Genomic DNA, 19,001 nt, shown 5'->3' on the forward strand with positions numbered 1-19,001 from the left:
AATGCCACACCCTCAAGCTATATTATTCCCTCCCTCACACACATACACTCATATTCCTAATCCCCTTCAGATATATAACTAGAGACTGAACATGGGAACAAGATATTCAGTGGGGGGGGGGGGGGGGGGGGTCTGTCCATGCAGAGCAAGAGGGAGAGGCACATAGAGGGGAGACTAAGAGAGAGTGAGAACTGAAAAGCAAGCATAACAATCACTGGATGCTATCTGTAAAGATGAAATGAGCATACTGGCAACACATCACACACTAAACTGAACATGAGAATAGCAGAGAACCACGAGAGAAAGATCTGAGAGAGAGACAGGGAGAAGGACAGAAAGGCAGATAGATGATTTGAGAGAGAGGGAGAACGAGAGGTGCAGAGACAGAGAGAGAGAGAGAGAGAGATGGGAAGGCAGAGAGGTACAGTATAACATTGGTCTGACCTGTGAGTGTGGCTGGAGGCATGGAGTCCTTTGATGACGTCCTCGCTAAAGTCAAAGTGGGCCCTGCTTCTGTGACAGGGCGACCGCCGATACATAGCCCCAACAGCCCAGTTACCCAGCACCATCAAACACACACGCCTCACATACAACACACAACTCGCGTATCAACACACACACACCAAATCACCATCATACACACATCAATCACACAACACCGACTGTATAACCAACTTCCACTGTCACAAATGCAACGTTCAAGCATACACCATAAACAACCAGAAATAATCATCAACTAATCCATCAACTACCATCAAACAACCATCAAACACACTGCAGCAGTGAGGTCAATATCAAAATCCAACACTTAGTCGTGACTCTCCTCTCTTGTTCTCTATCTCTCTCTCTCTCTCTCTCTCTCTCTCTCTCTCTCTCTCTCTCTCTTTCACACTCTGTGAGTCCAGCTAGCACTTCCTCCCCCTGGTGAGTGAGGAGCTGTGCTCTCTCTGACAACAGAGGGCAAACACTATGACCTGGAGCGGATTCTCTGGAAAGGACTCACTACTATCCCCCTGATACATAGGATAGAGGGGGAATAGAGTTGTGTATCTACTGTGTTTCTGTGTAATACATGTCCACACTGCCACACATGTCTAGAGAGAATAATATCCATTACTAGCCATTATCTGCCATGCTCCACTAGATACATAGGCATACCGTTTCTAGCGTACATAGCAATAGCATATATACTGCACTGCACATATCGGAAGAGCACATGTCTAGACCTGTAATCCACGCATCTAGCTTGCTACACATGCTTAATGCACTAGCACGTGCTGTGTCGTGCCTTTTAGTACAAGCTTAAACTGCATGAGCTATGCCATCCATGCATGCACCAGGACATGCCTTTCACATTCACCAGCCATCATTACTACCTTAACAGCTCTAATGTGTGCATTTGATTACATGCTTATGCATATGCTATGCCACCAATATATGCACCGTATTCATAAGCTATGCCACCAGTATACCTTGACTGTCCCAGTGTGTATCTGTGTATGTCAGTGTGACAGAGGAAGGGGCAGCTGGGGCATTTTTCCTGGCGCATTGGAGGGGATGCCCAGAGTATGGCCTCCGCCCCTGCTAATACCAGGCTCTTTCAGCCAAACTGAGAGCTAGGAAGGCAACTGAAACAAGACTGAAAATCCATGTTCATAGAGGCGATTACGCACGGTTAGAAACTGTGTGGATTTGTTGTAATATCAATCATCCAGTGGGAGTTCTCTAGAGTGGCAATGAAAGGCATTGATTAGCCAAACTAGATATGGAATAGAGCTGTGAAAGACAGACAGAGAGAGAGAGACAGACAGAATGAGAGAGAGAGAGACAGAATGAGAGAGACAGAGACAGAATGAGAGAGACAGAGACAGAATGAGAGAGACAGAGACAGAATGAGAGAGACAGAGACAGAATGAGAGAGACATAATGAGAGAGACAGAATGAGAGAGACATAATGAGAGAGACAGAATGAGAGAGACAGAATGACAGAGACAGAATGACAGAGACAGACAGACAGACAGACAGACAGACAGACAGACAGACAGACAGACAGACAGAATGAGAGAGAGTGAGTCAGAGAGAGAGAGAGAGACAGACAGACAGAGTGGGAGAGAGTGTGAGAGAGTCAGAGAGAGAGAGAGTGTGAGAGAGAGTCAGAGAGAGAGAGAGAGAGAGTCAGAGAGAGAGAGTCAGAGAGAGAGAGTGTACTGAACTGGACTAGACTTGACAGGACTGGATTGAATTTGTACAAAATTGTCGTGAGAGAGAAGTCAAAAGGAAAGTAACAAGTGGTTATGGGGTGTTAAGGGGCATACCCCACTTCCGGCTCGTCACTTTAATGTCACAGCCTGTCAATACTCATGCTGGATGGACGGCCTGGTAATGGCAGGGTAAGGTCAAGGGTCACGGAACACTGAGCTCCTCTGACTCATCAATCAACAGAAGGCTGACATGTGTTCCCTCTCTCATCATCCTCTTCTCTCTCTCTCTCTCTCTCTCTCTTTCCCTCCTTCTCCTCACAGAAAGCACTGAGACGTTCTGAACTGGTGAATCACAAGGGGACCACACTGTGTGAGAGAGACACTGCCTCAATTCTGAGAATCCACTGCATCCACTGAGAAAGGTTCTCACACTCTGCATCCACACTCGGAAGGTTCTCACACTCAATTTAACATGAATGGCATTTCTTAGAATGACAAGGGACATGTTGTGAATGATGACGACTGAGAGTTTTTCATTATGACAGTGAAGCTCACCGTGGTTCCCTACATCATCATGCAGTCAAGTGGATTGATTATGTTGTCCTGTACGCTGCTTTCTAAGAAAGGATCATGAATTATCATAAGATGGATGGAGGGAAGAGGACAAGAGGTTAGAGTGCACATGAAGTGAGAGAAAGAGCAGGTTTCCCGGATATTAAGAAAGGTGTCCAGCAGGGGTCGATTCTAAGTCCTGTACTTTTTATTGTTTACATGAACAATATTGACTTGTTTGTCAAAATAAATGTAACCTACACTTGTATGCCGATGATACTGTTGTGTATGCTATTGCCCCCACAGCTGACCAGGCTCTATCTGAACTACAATCTGCCTTTATTGACCTGAAATGAATATTGAATGCAGGTAAAACTAAGTATTTGTTGTTCTCTAGAGCGCATAAAAATAACTAATTATTTATGCATGTGTACTTTGGATGGTGTCCATATTGATTGTGTCCCTGCTTACAAATATATGGGCATCTGGAAAGATGAAAAGCTGTCTTCTTAAAAATCATATATTGATGAGTTAGTTAAGAAGCTGAGAATGAAAATGTGCATCTTCTATAGAAATAGTTCCTGCTCTCTCGCTAAATAGTAGAAAGCGGGTTCAGATTCAGTCAACGTTCCCATCGGGCCTAGACTACGGCGAAATCATCTATACGAACGCAGCTGCCACTTCATTAAAGCCGTTAGATGCAGTTTATCATAGCGCACTGCGCTTTATTACAGGTGACCATTTTAGTACTCATCACTGCATTCTCTACCAGAAAGCTGGTTGGCCCTCTTTGATGTCACATAGGTTGATTCATTTATAAAGCCCTTTTACAAAAAGTTCCACTGTACCTAACATACTTACTCAACTTTAGCCATACTAGTTACCACACCCGGTCTCAGGGATGGCTAACTCTGGAAATTCCTTTGGTCTCTACGGGGTTAAGTAAATCAGCTTTAAGTTTTTCTTGCACTTTATTTGTGGAACAATCTTCAAAATGTTCTTAAATGTGATGTTTTGGTGCCTCTAGGGCAATTCAAAAAGCTGATTGAGGACCTTACTTCCGATAAATGTGTTTTGTTTCTATGACCGTGTTTTTCTTTCTGCTTGCATTTTGTATTTATATTTTGATGTGTGGATTTTTTTGTAATTCATGTCATTCAGGGCTCATCTCTATATGAGACATTGGTCTCAGTATGACTCCCTGATAAAATAAAGGTTAAATAAAAAATAAATAAAAAGAGAGAGAGAGAACGGGACGCTACAATGAGAACGAGAGAGAGGGGGATGATGTAGTTGTTTATAGGTGGAGAGAGACAGCGGGCGCAAGGTGGGGGAGAGAGAGAAGAGCGAGAGAGACCGAAAACGAGAGACAGAGAAAGAGAAGGTGGATCTGCATTCACGTGGAAGTGGAAACGGAGGAAGGTGTCACCTGCAGGGAGTGAGAGGTTGTGTTGACGATGGTTACGGTTCAGTCACATTGTGGTTGACAATGGGGACATTCCTCCCTAATAACCCCCTGAGGGGAACGCACATATGATACACAGCTAGATTCACCGACATTTTCTCCCAGAGAGATGGATAGAGAGGGAGAGGTGGGGTCAGTTAATGGTCTGTATTCTATAGAATATCCCTCTATTCATTTCAGTGATCCAACAGGAATAGTGAAGCACACAATTAGAGACGTATCAGAATATATTCTCAAATTCCTCATATCTTCATCATATCTGAAATTACATAACAGTTCTGTTGAAGTGACACGATTATGGGCAATATATTTCAGTAGGTGTGCTAATATGGCAAGTATGAACAGGAGATTTAAGTAGAACAAATGGATAGAGGAAGTCAAAAGAGCCACGCTCTCTCCACCTCAGCAAAAAATATCCTGAAGGGGAACGCATTACCTAACTGTGAACACTAGAGGGTACCAATTTAGTACCAGAGAAAATGGAAGTCTTGTTGAACTGTGTCCACTAGATTTACATTGTTATTTAGTCATTTAGCAAATACTCTTATCCAGAGTGACTTACAGTTAGTGCATTCAGGTAGGTGGGATAACCGCATGTCACAGTCATAGTAAGTCCATTTTTCCTCAATAAAGTAGCTATTAGCAAAGTCAGAGCTAGTAAGGAGGAAAAGAGTCATCTGCAAGTGTTAGTTCACGAAAGTGAGGGTGAGGCGAGTGAATGCGAGCTTCGACTGGAAGCTAGTGGAGTGTGCGGAGGAGCGGGGTAACATGGGAGAATTTAGGATGGCGTTCTGCAGCCAAGCGGGCTGCAGCGTTCTGGATAAGTTTGATGTTTGATGGTACAAGCGGGGAGCCCAGCCAACAGCGAGTTGCAGTAGTCCAGACGGGAGAAGGACCTGCACCGCTTCCTGTGTGAGGTAGGGTTTTACTCTACGGATGTTGTAGAGCTTGAACCTGCAGGAGCGAGTCACTGCTTTGATGTTTGCAGAGAACGACAAGGTGTTGTCCAGGGTCACCCCAAGGTTCTTTGCACTCTGGGAGGGGTGCACTGCGGAGTTGTCAACTGTGATGGAGAGGTCTTGGATCAGGCAGACCTTCCCCGGGAGGAAGAGCCGCTCCGTTTTGTTGATGTTGAGCTTGAGGTGGTGGGCCGACATCCAAGCTGAGATATCTGCCAGGCACGCAGAGATGCGTGTCGCTACCTGGGTGTCAGAAGAGGGAAGGAGAAAAGTAGTTGAGTGTCATCCGTATAGCAATGATAGGAGAGACCATGTGCGGATATGACGGAGCCAAGTGACTTGGTGTATAGAGAGAAGAGGCCTAGAACTGAGCCCTGGGGGATGCCAGTAGTGAGAGTATGTGGTGCAGACACCGATCTTCCCCACGTCACCTGGTAGGAGTGGCCTGCCAGGTAGGATGCAATTCAAGAGTGTGCAGAACCTGAGACGCCCAGCCCTGAGAGGGTGGAGAGGAGGATCTGATGGTTCACGGTGTCGAAGGCAGCGGATAGATCTAGGAGGATGAGAACAGGAGAGAGAGGAGCTTCCGTTACACAGAGAAGAGCAGCCTCGGTTGAGGGACCCATCTTGAAGCTTAAGTGGTTAGGGTCAAGAAGATCGTTCTGAGAGAGACAGCGCGAGAGTAAATCAGAAACAGCACCCTCCAGTTTAGTCATTTAGCGCTCTATTATAGTCATTTAGCAGACACTCTTATCCAAAGCGATGTACAATTAGAAAGATGGCCCTCTAGGTGGCCCTCTAACACCACAGTATGTTAGAGTTGTCATTTCCAGACAACCGACAGGCAATGACTCACAGGTAAATTGGGGCTATGGAAATTGGGGGCTGTTGACTGTTTAATACCGCATGCAGATGCAGCATATGCCTGCTGCGTTCGCCTATAACAAGTAGGTAGTATGTGTCCAATATATAGAACTGGCACAAAACTCCACTATAAGCCACTGTCCACAGTCATCAAAAGCAAACTGTCTCTTCCATAATCCAGTCTACCTATTCCTTTTATCCGTGCCAAAGCTCATTTACTAAAATGCCATGATAAGTCTTAGTGAGAGTCATAGAATGCAGTGACATTCTGTATACATCAGGCGGGGCTGGGGGGGGGATGTCAGGGGATTTCAGAATAAAAGCCCCTCGGTGGCTGCGTCTGATTCTGACACCTGCATGCCAGGCGCAAGCACTCTCCCTCCTGACATAGGCATCAATGGTACACACGGCATGCCACACGCCATGACATGCAATCATCAAATCACTGCTCTCTCGCTCTCCCTTTAAGCTCACAAGATCAAACACTACCGGGAGTCAGTCCTGGAAAGCTACATTCACACACAGGAGAGAGAAAGAGTGAAGTGGAGGGGTATAGAAAGAGTGATATAGAAAGTCGAGCGAAGGAGAATTGTGGAGAGAGAAACAAGAGAGACGAGGTGGGCAATTTGGTGAGCGCGAATTCGATGAGAGTTAGGGGGACGAGGGTCGAGGGAAGCAAAGGAAATGACAAGAAAGATAACAGATATATATGTCGATTGATAGAGAGTGATAGAGATATAGAGATAGAGAAGGATTAGTCATGCTCTGAGGGAGGGTTCAGAGGGTTCCTCTTCAGGGCTGGTGCTGGGGTAAGAGTATCTGACTCCTGTATTACTAGTTCAATGATGTAACCTCTGACCCACGCCCACCCGATTAAACATTTCACATGGTGCTGACTGCTGAGCACAGAGATGGAGTGTGTGAGAGCGCAACAGAACAATAGAACGGGAGGACAGGAGAAAACTATGGGTCCATACTGTACATATGCATGCATGGCTAAACATAGGGTTGGTGAATTCCTCAAGACAGTCTATGTGTCACATGCACAGGATACAGCAGGAGTAAAACTGTAGGGTGTTGAGCAATTTTTTTTACATTCAGCAAGGGAAATATAGTATTCTTTCTAACAAATATAACTACATATATTTCAGGATGTTGTGTATCCCTGGAAATGAATTCTAATCATCTAAACATAACAGTTCTGAAAACATAGCTTGTCCCAAAAAAGTGGTATTGGGTAAATTGAGCTGCGGGACAGGGTAAATTAAGCCGCCTACAAATATCTGTACCGAATGAAATATTACAGCTACCTTTTTAAAACCATCTCTAACTGTATTTCCCAAACACAGTTCAACACAATCATAATCACTTTTAGTATTTTAATCATTCTAATAATCTTTTAACACCTAACAAACACTTAGTACTTTTTAAAACACTTTTACCATAGGTCAGATCCTGTTGTTACCTCATATCCCAGTGATAATGCCTTGCATTACACCTGGGAAGAAAACACTTACATTTGCTCAACTTGCCATTAGCTCAACCGTTCCCTCAACGTACCCCAAGGCAAACACTTTGACTATTATCCCACACAACTACAAGGATAACCTTTCATTCCAGGTTTAGGATGTCATATTGAAGATTATAGAGACCCCAACTGTTGTATAGAACTATCTTAAAATGATATACTTTTGTTCAAATACAAGCATCATGAAACCTTTAACACAATACATGAATTTGACTTGGTGAAGATCTGTTTTTTGGGACCTAACTTGCTTACCACTTTTTCAATGTTTTTTTTTCCTTCACAGACTCCATGAAATGCTGATCTCTGCCTAAATATTTGGTCAAGTGATACATTCTGTGTATGGTTTCCTGGAAACAAGGGTGGCTCAACTTACCCCTCTCTCCTCTACAGTGAAATGCTTACTTGCGAGCTCTTTCCCAACAATGCAGAATTAAAGTAATAATATAGATAAGAAAAACACAAGAAATATGAGAAGAAAAAAAACACAAGAATACAAGTTATATACAGGCCAGTGGCAGTACCATTATTACAATGTGCAGGGATACTGAAGTGAATGAGGTGCAGATGTCGGATCTTAATTTGATCACCCTGTTGCAGGAGAACTTTCTGCATTCCAGTTAACTTTAAACGTTCAGTGTATTTGAGGTTTAAAAAAGGCTTCTGACGTTCGTAATTACAAAAACTACAAAAATGCCAATTAATTATAATCCACATAATCATTCGCATATCATGTTGCTGCAGGATTTTGTTTTTCTCCTGTAGCAAACTGTCTCAAATTAAGATCCTGCATCTGTAGGTATGTACATGCAAACAGTGTTAAAAGTGATAAATAAATTGGTCAAGTTGATGTTAAATTGTTCAAGTTGATGTTCTCACTCTGAGAGTGAGAGGGGAGGGAGGAGGGGAAGGGAGTCAGTTGATCTTAGTTGCACTGACATACAGGCACAGTGACTGTTGGGGCAATGGAGAGCGGGAAAGAGAGAAAGAGATGCAAGGAGAGGGCAATGAGTGTACGAGACAGAGATAGATGAATTCGAGAGAAAGACAGAGAGAGTTATTCCTTGTCTTCGCAGGTCCGTTGTGTAACTGGCATGGCGTGAGCTCAGTAGGGATTTGCCGTTGGTTCTTGAGTGCTCTGTGTTTGACCCACAATGGAGCTTGAGCCCTGCATACTACTCAGTTGCACTGGGTAACAACTCAGTCTGAGTTCTCCACTAACACACTGAGGGAGCACTAGCCTGGATGCTAATGCAAGTTAGGAGTGGGTGTTTGGTAAACTAATTGACATAGCATGGACAAGATCAAGAGAGTCCAGGGAACTCACCGCAGTTGGTTTTTAGATCTGTACATCATGTCGATAGGAAGCAATTTAAATGTGGACTTATTAGCTTTTGGATATAAGAGCAATTGTAGGTAGTTATTGCATAGTACGCCTATTGAAGATAGTTATCTTCGGGTCACCAAGTCTCCAAATCTACAATTAGACGGCACCTCCATGCCAAAAGGCACTTTGGAAAGGTTGCCAGAAAAACCCTTTATTGAGAGCAATCAACAAATGTAAAAACCTGGAGCTTTCTAAACGACATTGGCTCTTGGATTGGAACCGGGTACTATGGTCAGATCACACTAAAATAAAGCTCTTTGGCCATGCAAACCAGTGGTAGGTTTGGCATCGAAAGAAGGATCCATACGCAGAAAAGAACCACATACTGACTGTAAAATGTGGTGGTGGATCTTTGATGCTATGGGGCTGTTTTGCTTCCACTGGTCCTGGGGCTCTTGTTAAGGTCAACAGCAGCTTGAACTCTACCAAGTACCACAACATTTTAGCCAAAACCTGTCTGCCAGGAAGCTGAAACTTGGCCACAAGTGGATCTTCCAGCAAGACATTAACCCCAAGTACACTTCAAAATACACAAAAAATGTGTTAATTGGCCACAGAATTAACATTTTGCAATGGTCATCTCCGTCTACAGAGTTGAAACCCATTGAAAACCTGTGGTTTGAATTGAAGAGGGCAGTCCATAAGCGCAGACCGAAGGATATCAAGGATCTAGAAAGATTCTGTATGGAGGAATGGTCTACGACCCCTCTCTATGTGTTCTCCAATCTCATAAAACATTTGAGAAAACGGCTCAGTGCGGTTATCCTTGCAAGGGGAGGGTGCTGAAAACAGGTGAGTATTTAATAACACCTGTTTTTTTGGCGATGTTTTTATTACTTGCTAAATAAAATCTCTCTGACCAATTGTATTAGTATAAAATAATATAATTTCCTTTTAATTGCATACAATATAGCTCAGTATTTGTATTATTTACAGTACTTTATAGTCTTTTTTCTCATCTTTATCAAGGGTGACAATAAATCTGGATCTGACTAACTCAATTTACATGATGTTAACAGTGATTAGTACAACTGTAACATTTAAGGGGGGGGGGGGGGGGGGACAGACGGACACAGAAAGAAGAGTGAAGGACAATGTTTATGTGTGTGTCAAAGAGAGTGGCTTCTTGTACTGCATGTGTTGGCATATGAGAGAAGACCAGAGATTGTCTCAGGCTAAGTAGACTATGTGTGACTCACACTTCCATATTTCCTTTTCCTCTCCACACACAGGAGTGCTTTTCCAGGCTAAATAGGTGTTTGTTATAGCAGCCAACAGTCAACAGACAACAGCACTGCTAATTAAAAAGATAGCAACACTAGCCACAAAGCATTGCCATCTAAGAGCATCAGCCAAAGCTAATGAGCATTACCCACAGAAATCATTACCTAGGGTTTCCACCACCTCCAGATTTGCCAGACGAAGTCCCGACCCCATTCATTTTCAACGGGAGCACGTGGAGCAATGCGCAGGGGATTGTGGGAAGGTGAGAGGTGCGAACCCTGCTAGCGAAGCGATAGAAAAAGTTCAGCTTTGCTCTACTTTCTGCAAATTGCAGGCGGCCACCGCTGCCATTAAACAATCAGGTGAAGAGCAGATATTTGCCTGAAAATCTTCCGTTCATAGAACATAGTTCCGCGTGTCATTAGTTCAGGGCAAGCAGAACCAAAAAAGATGGAGGAAAGCCAATCATCGCTGGGTCTAGTTTTCCAATTCTATATTATTTTCCTAGTATACAGAGACAAAATCATAAGGTCAGTGGCATGGAGGAGGATTGTAGAGATTGTTGTTGGTGGGAGGTGAAGAGAGATTGGCACAACAATGTTTACTTGCGTTGCTAGCTAGCTATGAACATCAAGGAACCTAAACCTCAAAACTGTGATCAAAGGCACCATTTGTGAATTTGTTGAGTAAATTAAATTGTGAAATTTGCCCACCAAAGGATAGAAATCACCAGTAACACTAATTATAACATTGTAAATGATACACTAAGCATGCCTTTCCCATGTAATATGCTACCAATTGGATAATGGTATCTTAACCTTATGATTCTCATATATTATAGCTTATGGCTCTTTCATTATACTGGTGTCATGACATTGATTTTTATAGATCACTCCCTGCAAAATACATAGGCCTACATGGACATGAATGGGTAAAGGAAATTGTGGCTTTGACTTCATTTGAAATTGAGAACATATAGCTAGCTCATCAACATGCAAATGATGTGTGAGTTTAGCTATTTTCTGCTGCAGATGTACAATGACAAGGGGCACATTAATGGAACATGCCCATTAAGCCAGTTACACCATCATACTGTAGGGCTATGGCCGCATTGGTGATGCGTGCCATTATGATAAGCTGCAAAATGGGTTTACGTTGCTGATATCCTGAGACAGAGTGACAATCAAATAAAACCGTTTGGAGAGCTCACAACTGGACAAGAATGTAATGTTCCCTTGAGAAAGCAACACAGAAACCACAGACAAATTAGAGACAGATCCCCCTTCGCGTCATTTTATTGCAGAATTGTGGTTTTTGGTGAATGAGCATTGACACTAGTTAATCTTGAAATGTTTTTAAGTTAACAATTAAAACAAGTTTAAACACTTCACTTCAATGAATCAACATTGAATGAATCCCAAAATAATTTCCAAATGTACAAATAATGTAACTTGCTTGTAAATGTTAGACATCTTAGTAAGAAGGCTATTATTACTAAAGCATCATTTGGGGTAAACAAAAAAGTCCATACCAGAGGTGACCAACCTTGCTCCACTCCCTGATCTACTGGGTGAGCAGACTTCTATTCCAGCCCAGCAATAATACACAGTATTATCAACTCATTAGGTTTGATAAGTTGAATCAGGTGTGTTAGTGCTGGGCTGGAACAGAAGCCTGCACACCCACCATACCTCCAGGAGAAGGATTGGCATGATACAGTTGTAATAAGTTTGTAGCCTACATTGTGTGTGACTTTTAACTGTACTGTTATATACAACATTTGCTAACAGTCACTTGGGACATTTACTGGGACCTCTTCATCTGCAGACAGGCTTTCGCAGCTCTCAATATCTGAGGACAGACATCACAAATAAACAGGCTTCCTTTTATTAGTTAGACAGCCCTGACTATTATCTCTCTGTCTGTCTTCATAGTGTTTCTCTCTAGGGACTACAACTGGAGAATATTTTCATAATGCCTTCCCACAGCCTTCCCCATCTAACTAGTACACCTACTCCCTTTCTGACAGCTGGAGCTGAACATTATTTCACCCACTCCAATTGCTGTTATCTACAAATGCATTTGGAGCCTGAGTTTTTAATTTACAATGATAAATAGGCCCACGTCAAGATAACAAGCTGATATGAAGTTAACTAGCTGATATTTCAATTACCTATAGTATGTAAAGTTGCCTAGCTAGCTAGCTAACACGCAGCTCGTTAGCCTGCACACAGCTAGCTAATAATACATAGTTTTTTAACATTTAAAAAATGTATTTACTTACTTTCTTGAATAGGTTCACGCCTACGCCCACGAAGCGGCCAATCTTTAGGAGTGGAGAGTTGTCAGACAGAGAAACCGCTGTTAGACTGTAGTTGAGACATACAATGTGAAGAGGATAATGCTTTGGTGGCAGGCAGAGCTAACAAGAAAGACGGCTCTCCGTCAAAGAGCACAAGACTAATGCACATTGTGTACAAACACACTCATTCCCACTCCTGAAGTAAGAGGCATCTGCCCAGCCCACCACTACATACCCGATCCAGGAGTGGCAGAGGTAGCAGGGGGAGATTGGCCTGGAGGGCAGTGCCAGGCTGGACATCATCACACTATAGCTGATTGGCTGTTGGAAAGGAATGACTTCCTCTGTCCAAGGAAGAGGAGGTTTGATCTCAGAGCACCTAGAGCCAAAAAGTTTTATACGGAGTGCTCAGGCTATAGCATCTCGCTATAGTAGTACAGTACGGCCCAATGGTGGGTAGATAGAGATTCAGTGCTGTAAGACCTTCTCCTTTAGAAGGACTTTTCCACCTGAGGTCTGACGATCTGTCTCCTGTCCAATGCCTGCTACTTGTAAGCTAGTATCTATGTTTCGTCTCTCTCCTTCTCCTGTTTGTCTGGCTGGGTGTGTGTGTGTGTTTGTATATATTTGTATTTCGGACCGGCTCTAGCCTTTTGGGGGCCCTAAGCGCGATTTGGTTGGGGGTCTCCTACATCGCTGCAAAATATTTTAATGGTCCCCCTCTCGATGGAGAGAAAATAAGATATACGTTTTAAAGTTCATTTCCTGCACTTCTATTTTGCCATGTGAGGAGAGAACATTTAGCAATTTTCGAAAACAAAAATAATGCAATTCTACTTATTTTGCCATGGGGTAGAGAAGGACTCAGACCATGAGAAACAAGATTCTCTGGTCTGATGAAACCAATGTTGAACTCTTTGGCCTGAATGCCAAGCGTCAAGTTTGGAGGAAACCTGCCACGATCCCTAGTGTGAAGCATGGTGGTGGCAGCATCATACTGTGGGGATGTTTTTCAGTGACGGGGACTGGGAAACTAGTCAGGATCGAGGGAAAGATGAACAGAGCAAAGTACAGAGAAATCCTTGATGAAAACCTGCTCCAGAGCGCTCTGGGGCGAAGGTTCGCCTTCCAACAGGACATTGACCCTAAGCACACAGCCAAGACAATGCAGGAGTGGCTTAGTGATAAGTCTCTGAATGTTCTTGAGTGGCCCAGCCAGAGCCCGGACTTGAAATCAAACTAACATCTCTGGAGAGACCTGAAAATAGCTGTGCAGCGACGCTCCCCATCCAACCTGACAGAGCTTGCGAGGATCTACAGAGAAGAAAATCCCCAAATACAGATGTTCCAAGCTAGTAGCGTCATACCCAAGAAGACTCAAGGCTGTAATCGCTGCCAAAGGTGCTTCAACAAAGTACTGAGTAAAGGGTCTGAATACTCATGTAAATGTGATATCAGTTTTTATTTTTAATACATTTGCTAAAATTTCTAAAAACCAGTTTTTGCTTTGTTATTATGGGGTATCTTGTGTAGATTGATGAGGGAAAATACAATTGAATACATTTTAGGATAAGGCTGTAACGTAATAAAATGTGCTTGAATCAGCTTGATGCTGTCTGTCGAAGACGCTTGGACATTCTTTTTTTATATTTTCAGTGGTATTGTAAACAAACACGCCCCCATAAAGAAAATGAGAATTATAAACAGGTTCAGCCCCTGTTTCGACTGATCTTGCAGAGTTACTCCACCTCAAGAATTGCATTTGGCGAAAGGCTCGACACACGCATACTCAGGCTGATTGGCTCTCGTTCAGGCAAATGAGAAATAAGTGCACTCAGGCTATCCGGAAGGCCAAAGTTAGTTACTTTAAGGAGCAGTTCTCTCTCTGTGGGTCTAACCCCAAGAAGTTCTGGAAAACGGTTAAAGACCTGGAGAATAAACCCTCCTCGTCACAGCTGACCATGTCCCTTAAAGTTGATGATGTGGTTGTTACTTGACAAGAAGCACATGGCTGAGCTCTTTAATCACCACTTCATTAAGTCAGGATTCCTATTTGACTCAGCCATGCCTCCTTGCCCCTCCAACATTTCCTCATCTCCCACCTCTTATAATGCGACTATCTCGCTTCGCACTCTTTTTCCCCTGCCCTGCTGCAAAGTTTCTCCCTGCAGGTAGTCACTGAGTCCGAGGTGCTAAAGCTCCTTAAACTTGACCCCAAAAAACCATCTGGGTCAGACCCTTTCTTCTTTAAGGTTGCTGCCCCTATCATCGCCAAGCCTATCTCCTACCTTTTTAACCTGTCTCTCCTTTCTGGGGAGGTTCCCATTGCTTGGAAGGCAGCCACAGTTTGTCCTTTATTTAAAGGGGGAGATCAAGCTGATCCTAACTGTTATAGGCCTATTTCTATTTTGCCCTGTTTATCAAAAGTGTTGGAAAAACGTGTCAATAATCAACTGACTGGCTTTCTTGATGTCTTTAGTATTCTCTCGGGTATGCAATCTGGTTTCCGCTCAGGTTATGGATGTGTCACTACAACCTTAAAGGTCCTCAATGATATCACCCTTGCCCTCGATTCTAAGATATGTTGTGCTGATATTTTTATTGACTTGGCCAAAGCTTTTGATACGGTAGACCATTCCATTCCTGTGGGCCGGCTAAGGAGTATTGGTGTCTCTGAGGGTCTTTGGCCTGGTTTGCTAACTACCTCTCTCAAAGAGTGCAGTGTATAAAGTCAGAAAATCTGCTGTCTCAGCCGCTGCCTGTCACCAAGGGAGTACCCTAAGGCTCAAATTTAAAATGTCAATAGCTCCTTGGTCATGTGACCTACTGACTTCAAACAAGGATCTATTGAAGAAAAAAAAAAGTAAAATCTTTTGAGATGAAAATGGACAAACTAAAGGGTGTGCAATATAGAAGGATAGTCAGTGGACATTCTGAACCTGGTTTGAAGTCAGTAGGTCACATGACCAATGAGCTATTGAAATTTAAAATTAGGAAAAATGTGCAATATAGAAGGGTAGTCAAGTGGATATTGTGAACCTTGTTTGAATCAAGTAGGTTACATGACCAAGGAGCTATTTAAATTAAAATGTAAAAAAAAGTTTGTACTAACTACTTCAACTAGGAATACAAAATGCTGCTCACATTTCCACATATTTATTATCTTTGGAAAGCGAATGAATGTCCAAATCGTGAAAATAATACCTGTGCAATTTTGTGTGCAATTCTTCCAACATCATGACACGTATTTGGAGTCTGTGTCTCAAGTGGTTTGAAAGCTATTGAGGTTTGAAAGTGTGAATATCTGTTGAATATCCAACTTGAAACTGTCTTTACCTCGGTTTCATACTGTAGGTCTAATGTTTCCTGTAAATTTCAATTATTTCATATCCACCTGAATGAAGAGAGCTAGCTAGTTAGCTAGCCAGCTAACTTTTGGCTAGCTACTGATTTTAGCTATCTAACATCAGCTAACTAGCAGGGATGAATACAACTATTTTATAGCTAGCTAGCAAGTCTGTGTGTAGCAGAAGGGTATGGTTATTGCTAGCCAGCTGGCTAACGGTAGTGTTTTTCTAGGAGTTATGTTTGTTGAGGTCTACTAAGCTAACTAGTAGTTAACAACCCCATCTAGCTAGCTAGCTAGAGTTCTTCTCCACAGGTGGGGTTAGTTATACAAATATTTGTCCTCTCTGCTAGTGGTGGTTTGTCCTCTGTTGTATAGCTAAATAGCTAGCTAACTACTGTGGCTGGCTAACATTCATCATGCAGCTGTATCATAGCCAGCCAGGGGTAGGCAAGCCACTATAAGCAGAGAAAAGTCCTTAACTAACTGCGGTTGCTAGGTAGCTAGAGTTACATGAATCACATTTCTCTAGACCACTTATTTGGCACATGGCTCCTGTATTTTGTCGCAGTGTAGCTAACAAAGTTTGTCAAAATGGATTTCATACATAGCTTGTTAGCTAGCGATGGAATTCATGTATGACTTCATGTTTAGCTCATTTGCTCCCGTTGAACTTGATTTATATTAATGTGTGTTTAGTGACATCTTGTGGTTGGGTGACAGTATTGCACCCCTTGGCTTTAGCCATTCAATTGTTGCATTTTCTCAGACTGTTTTGTGAGGTGTGAGAGAGTCCTAACAACTAACACAACTGCTATGTTATGTGCTTGTCATTACCCACAGAATAAAACAAATTGAATAAGCTACATTATCATGTGCTTCCTATCATGTTGCCTTTAGAGGGAAGAAACTAGGCAGTTACACCAGCAAAAGGACACACGAAATGGAGGAAACAGGCACAGTGGGTTAAGTTACATGATCATGTTTAGTCTCTCATTCCCTTCCTCATGTTTCCTCATGTTTTATGTTCCCTTTCTTTTGTTCAGTAACATAAGGTATGTTATTCAACTGATAATAGCGTTGACTAAGCACGAACAGGTTAGGTAAGTTTTGACATGAACTTGTAATGTATTCTTTTCTGTATTTTTTGTTGTTGTCAGATTTAGATAAATGGTGAATACAGTGTTATAAATGTGCTTTTATGTCACGCCTGCTCCCTCCCTCCAGCGCTCAACGTCGCCGGTCTATTAATAACCACCGATCCTGGAAACCCACATTTTGCACACCTGGCAACCATCATTGCGCACACCTGCTCCCCATCGTTAAGCACACCTGGACCTTATCACCACCCTGATTAATCTCACATCATATAGCCCAGTCATTAGGCAGTATTGATTTTGATTAGGTTCAGTATGCTGCTCCTGTTTAGTATTTTTGTAATGTTTATTATTATTAAACTAACCTTCTGCACCTGCTTCCTGTCTACGTTACAGAAAACTGCCTCTGAAATTATGGAAGCAGCAGAAGATTACACCATCTTCCAGACGGTCGAGGAACAGGGTCTTCTACTCCACCAACACCACGACCAGCTGGCTCTACTGGGTACGACCATGAAGGAGGTTGTCCGTGTCCTCCACTGCCTCGACACCACTAGCGAGGTTCTCCATACCTCTGACGGAGGGCCTCCTACCACGGGTCGTCACAGTGAGCCATTCCCCCAGCCGTCCGCCCAGGTCATCGATGTCTGACTGTCCATTCTGGAGAAGACGGCACTCCATCGAAATGCCGTGGCTTCCTACTCCAGTGCTCCCTCTATTTTGTCTATCAGACGGGAGCCGAGTACGCCCTCACCTTTCGGACTGTGGCAGCCTCCAGCGGATGGAATGAGCCAGCGCTCCGCACTCTATTCGGTAGTGGACTGCGCGAAGAGGTCCAGATGGAGCTGGCATGTCGGGCTGACAACATATCCTTGGACTCTCTCATCGCGATGGCCATCCGTCTGGATAAACTTCTTCGGGAGAGCTGGTGCCCAGGCCCCATGACCTTCCGTCTCCCAGTGTTGGTGTGAGTATTCCATTATCATTGTTCTCCGCCAAACCCTTTCTGGTTCCCATTTCACTGGCTGGCTGTCCCTGAAGTGTTGTTTCTACAGCTCTAGTGGACTCCGGTGCCACGGGGAACTTTATCGACCAGGCCCTCACCTCCTCCCTGAACTTAACTTCATACCGCTCTCCTCTCCTTTTCCTGTCCAAGCCCTGGATATGCAAACATTGGGATCTGGCACAGTTACGCACGTCACAGCACCTCTTACCCTCATGTGGGACCCAAGCACCAGGAAAGCCTTCCCTTCCTCATCACCCCATCCGTACACACTGCACCCATACACCGCACCCCCACCTGGGGACCAGGATGCGGGATGATCTACTTTCCCACATCCTGTGGTTCCACATCGGTGGAGGGCCCTGTGAGTGTCCTCAAACCCATCAATAGGTCCTCCCATGTCATTGGTCCTGTGTGTTGGGACGTATATGTGTACATCCACCAGGATCTGGAGAGGAAACCTGCCCCTGCCGTCCAGAGCGCATCTATGTCCCCACGGGGGTGAGAGATTGTCTGTTGACTTGGGTACATACATCCCTCACTGCTGGACACCCAGGTATCACCTGCACCATCCAATCCCTTTCCGATAAATACTGGTGGCCCACTTTGGCGCAGGACGTCGCACACTATGTCAACTCATGTTCGGTATCTACTCAATCCAAATCTCCCCGGCATGCTCCAGCAGGGAAACTACTTCCCCTTCCCGTGCCTCAGCGGCCTTGGTCACATCTGTCCATAGACTTTGTAATGGATCTCCCCCTTTCTGATGGTTTTACCAGTATTCTGGTTGTTGTTGACAGATTCTTTAAATCCTGCCGTTTTATACCTCTCTCTGGTCGACCTACCACTCCAGCTCACTGAGGCACTATTCCAGCAGGTCTTCCGGCACTATGGCCTTCCGGGGGACATCGTTTCCGACCATGGTACCCAATTCATGTCGCGGTTCTGGAAAGCCTTTATGGAGAAGATGGGGGGGGCATTGTCAGCCTCACATCCTGGTACCGGCCTCAGTCTAATGGGCAGGTGGAGAAGACCAACCAGGAGCTGGGGAGGTTCCTAAGGAGTCACTGCCAGGA

The 19,001-nt window shown here is 43.8% G+C and overlaps 1 protein-coding gene across 3 annotated transcripts in view; it reads right to left on the reverse strand.

Annotated features, from left to right (window-relative positions):
* The window catches only part of LOC139578720 (3',5'-cyclic-AMP phosphodiesterase 4B-like), a 313,071-nt gene that overhangs the window by 92,408 nt on the left and 201,662 nt on the right, over nucleotides 1-19,001 (reverse strand). Inside the window, exon 1 of one of the 3 annotated variants that reach the window (XM_071406686.1) lies at nucleotides 445-829. The exons of the other annotated variants lie outside the window; for them this stretch is intronic. Within the exon in view, the coding sequence (XP_071262787.1) occupies nucleotides 445-569 (125 nt within the window). The 5' untranslated portion in view covers nucleotides 570-829. Of the gene's footprint in view, nucleotides 1-444; nucleotides 830-19,001 lie in introns of those variants that run through there. 3 annotated transcript variants of the gene reach the window in all.

The sequence above is a fragment of the Salvelinus alpinus genome, chromosome 6, assembly GCF_045679555.1.
Source record: "Salvelinus alpinus chromosome 6, SLU_Salpinus.1, whole genome shotgun sequence".
Classification (NCBI taxonomy): Eukaryota; Metazoa; Chordata; class Actinopteri; order Salmoniformes; family Salmonidae; genus Salvelinus; species Salvelinus alpinus.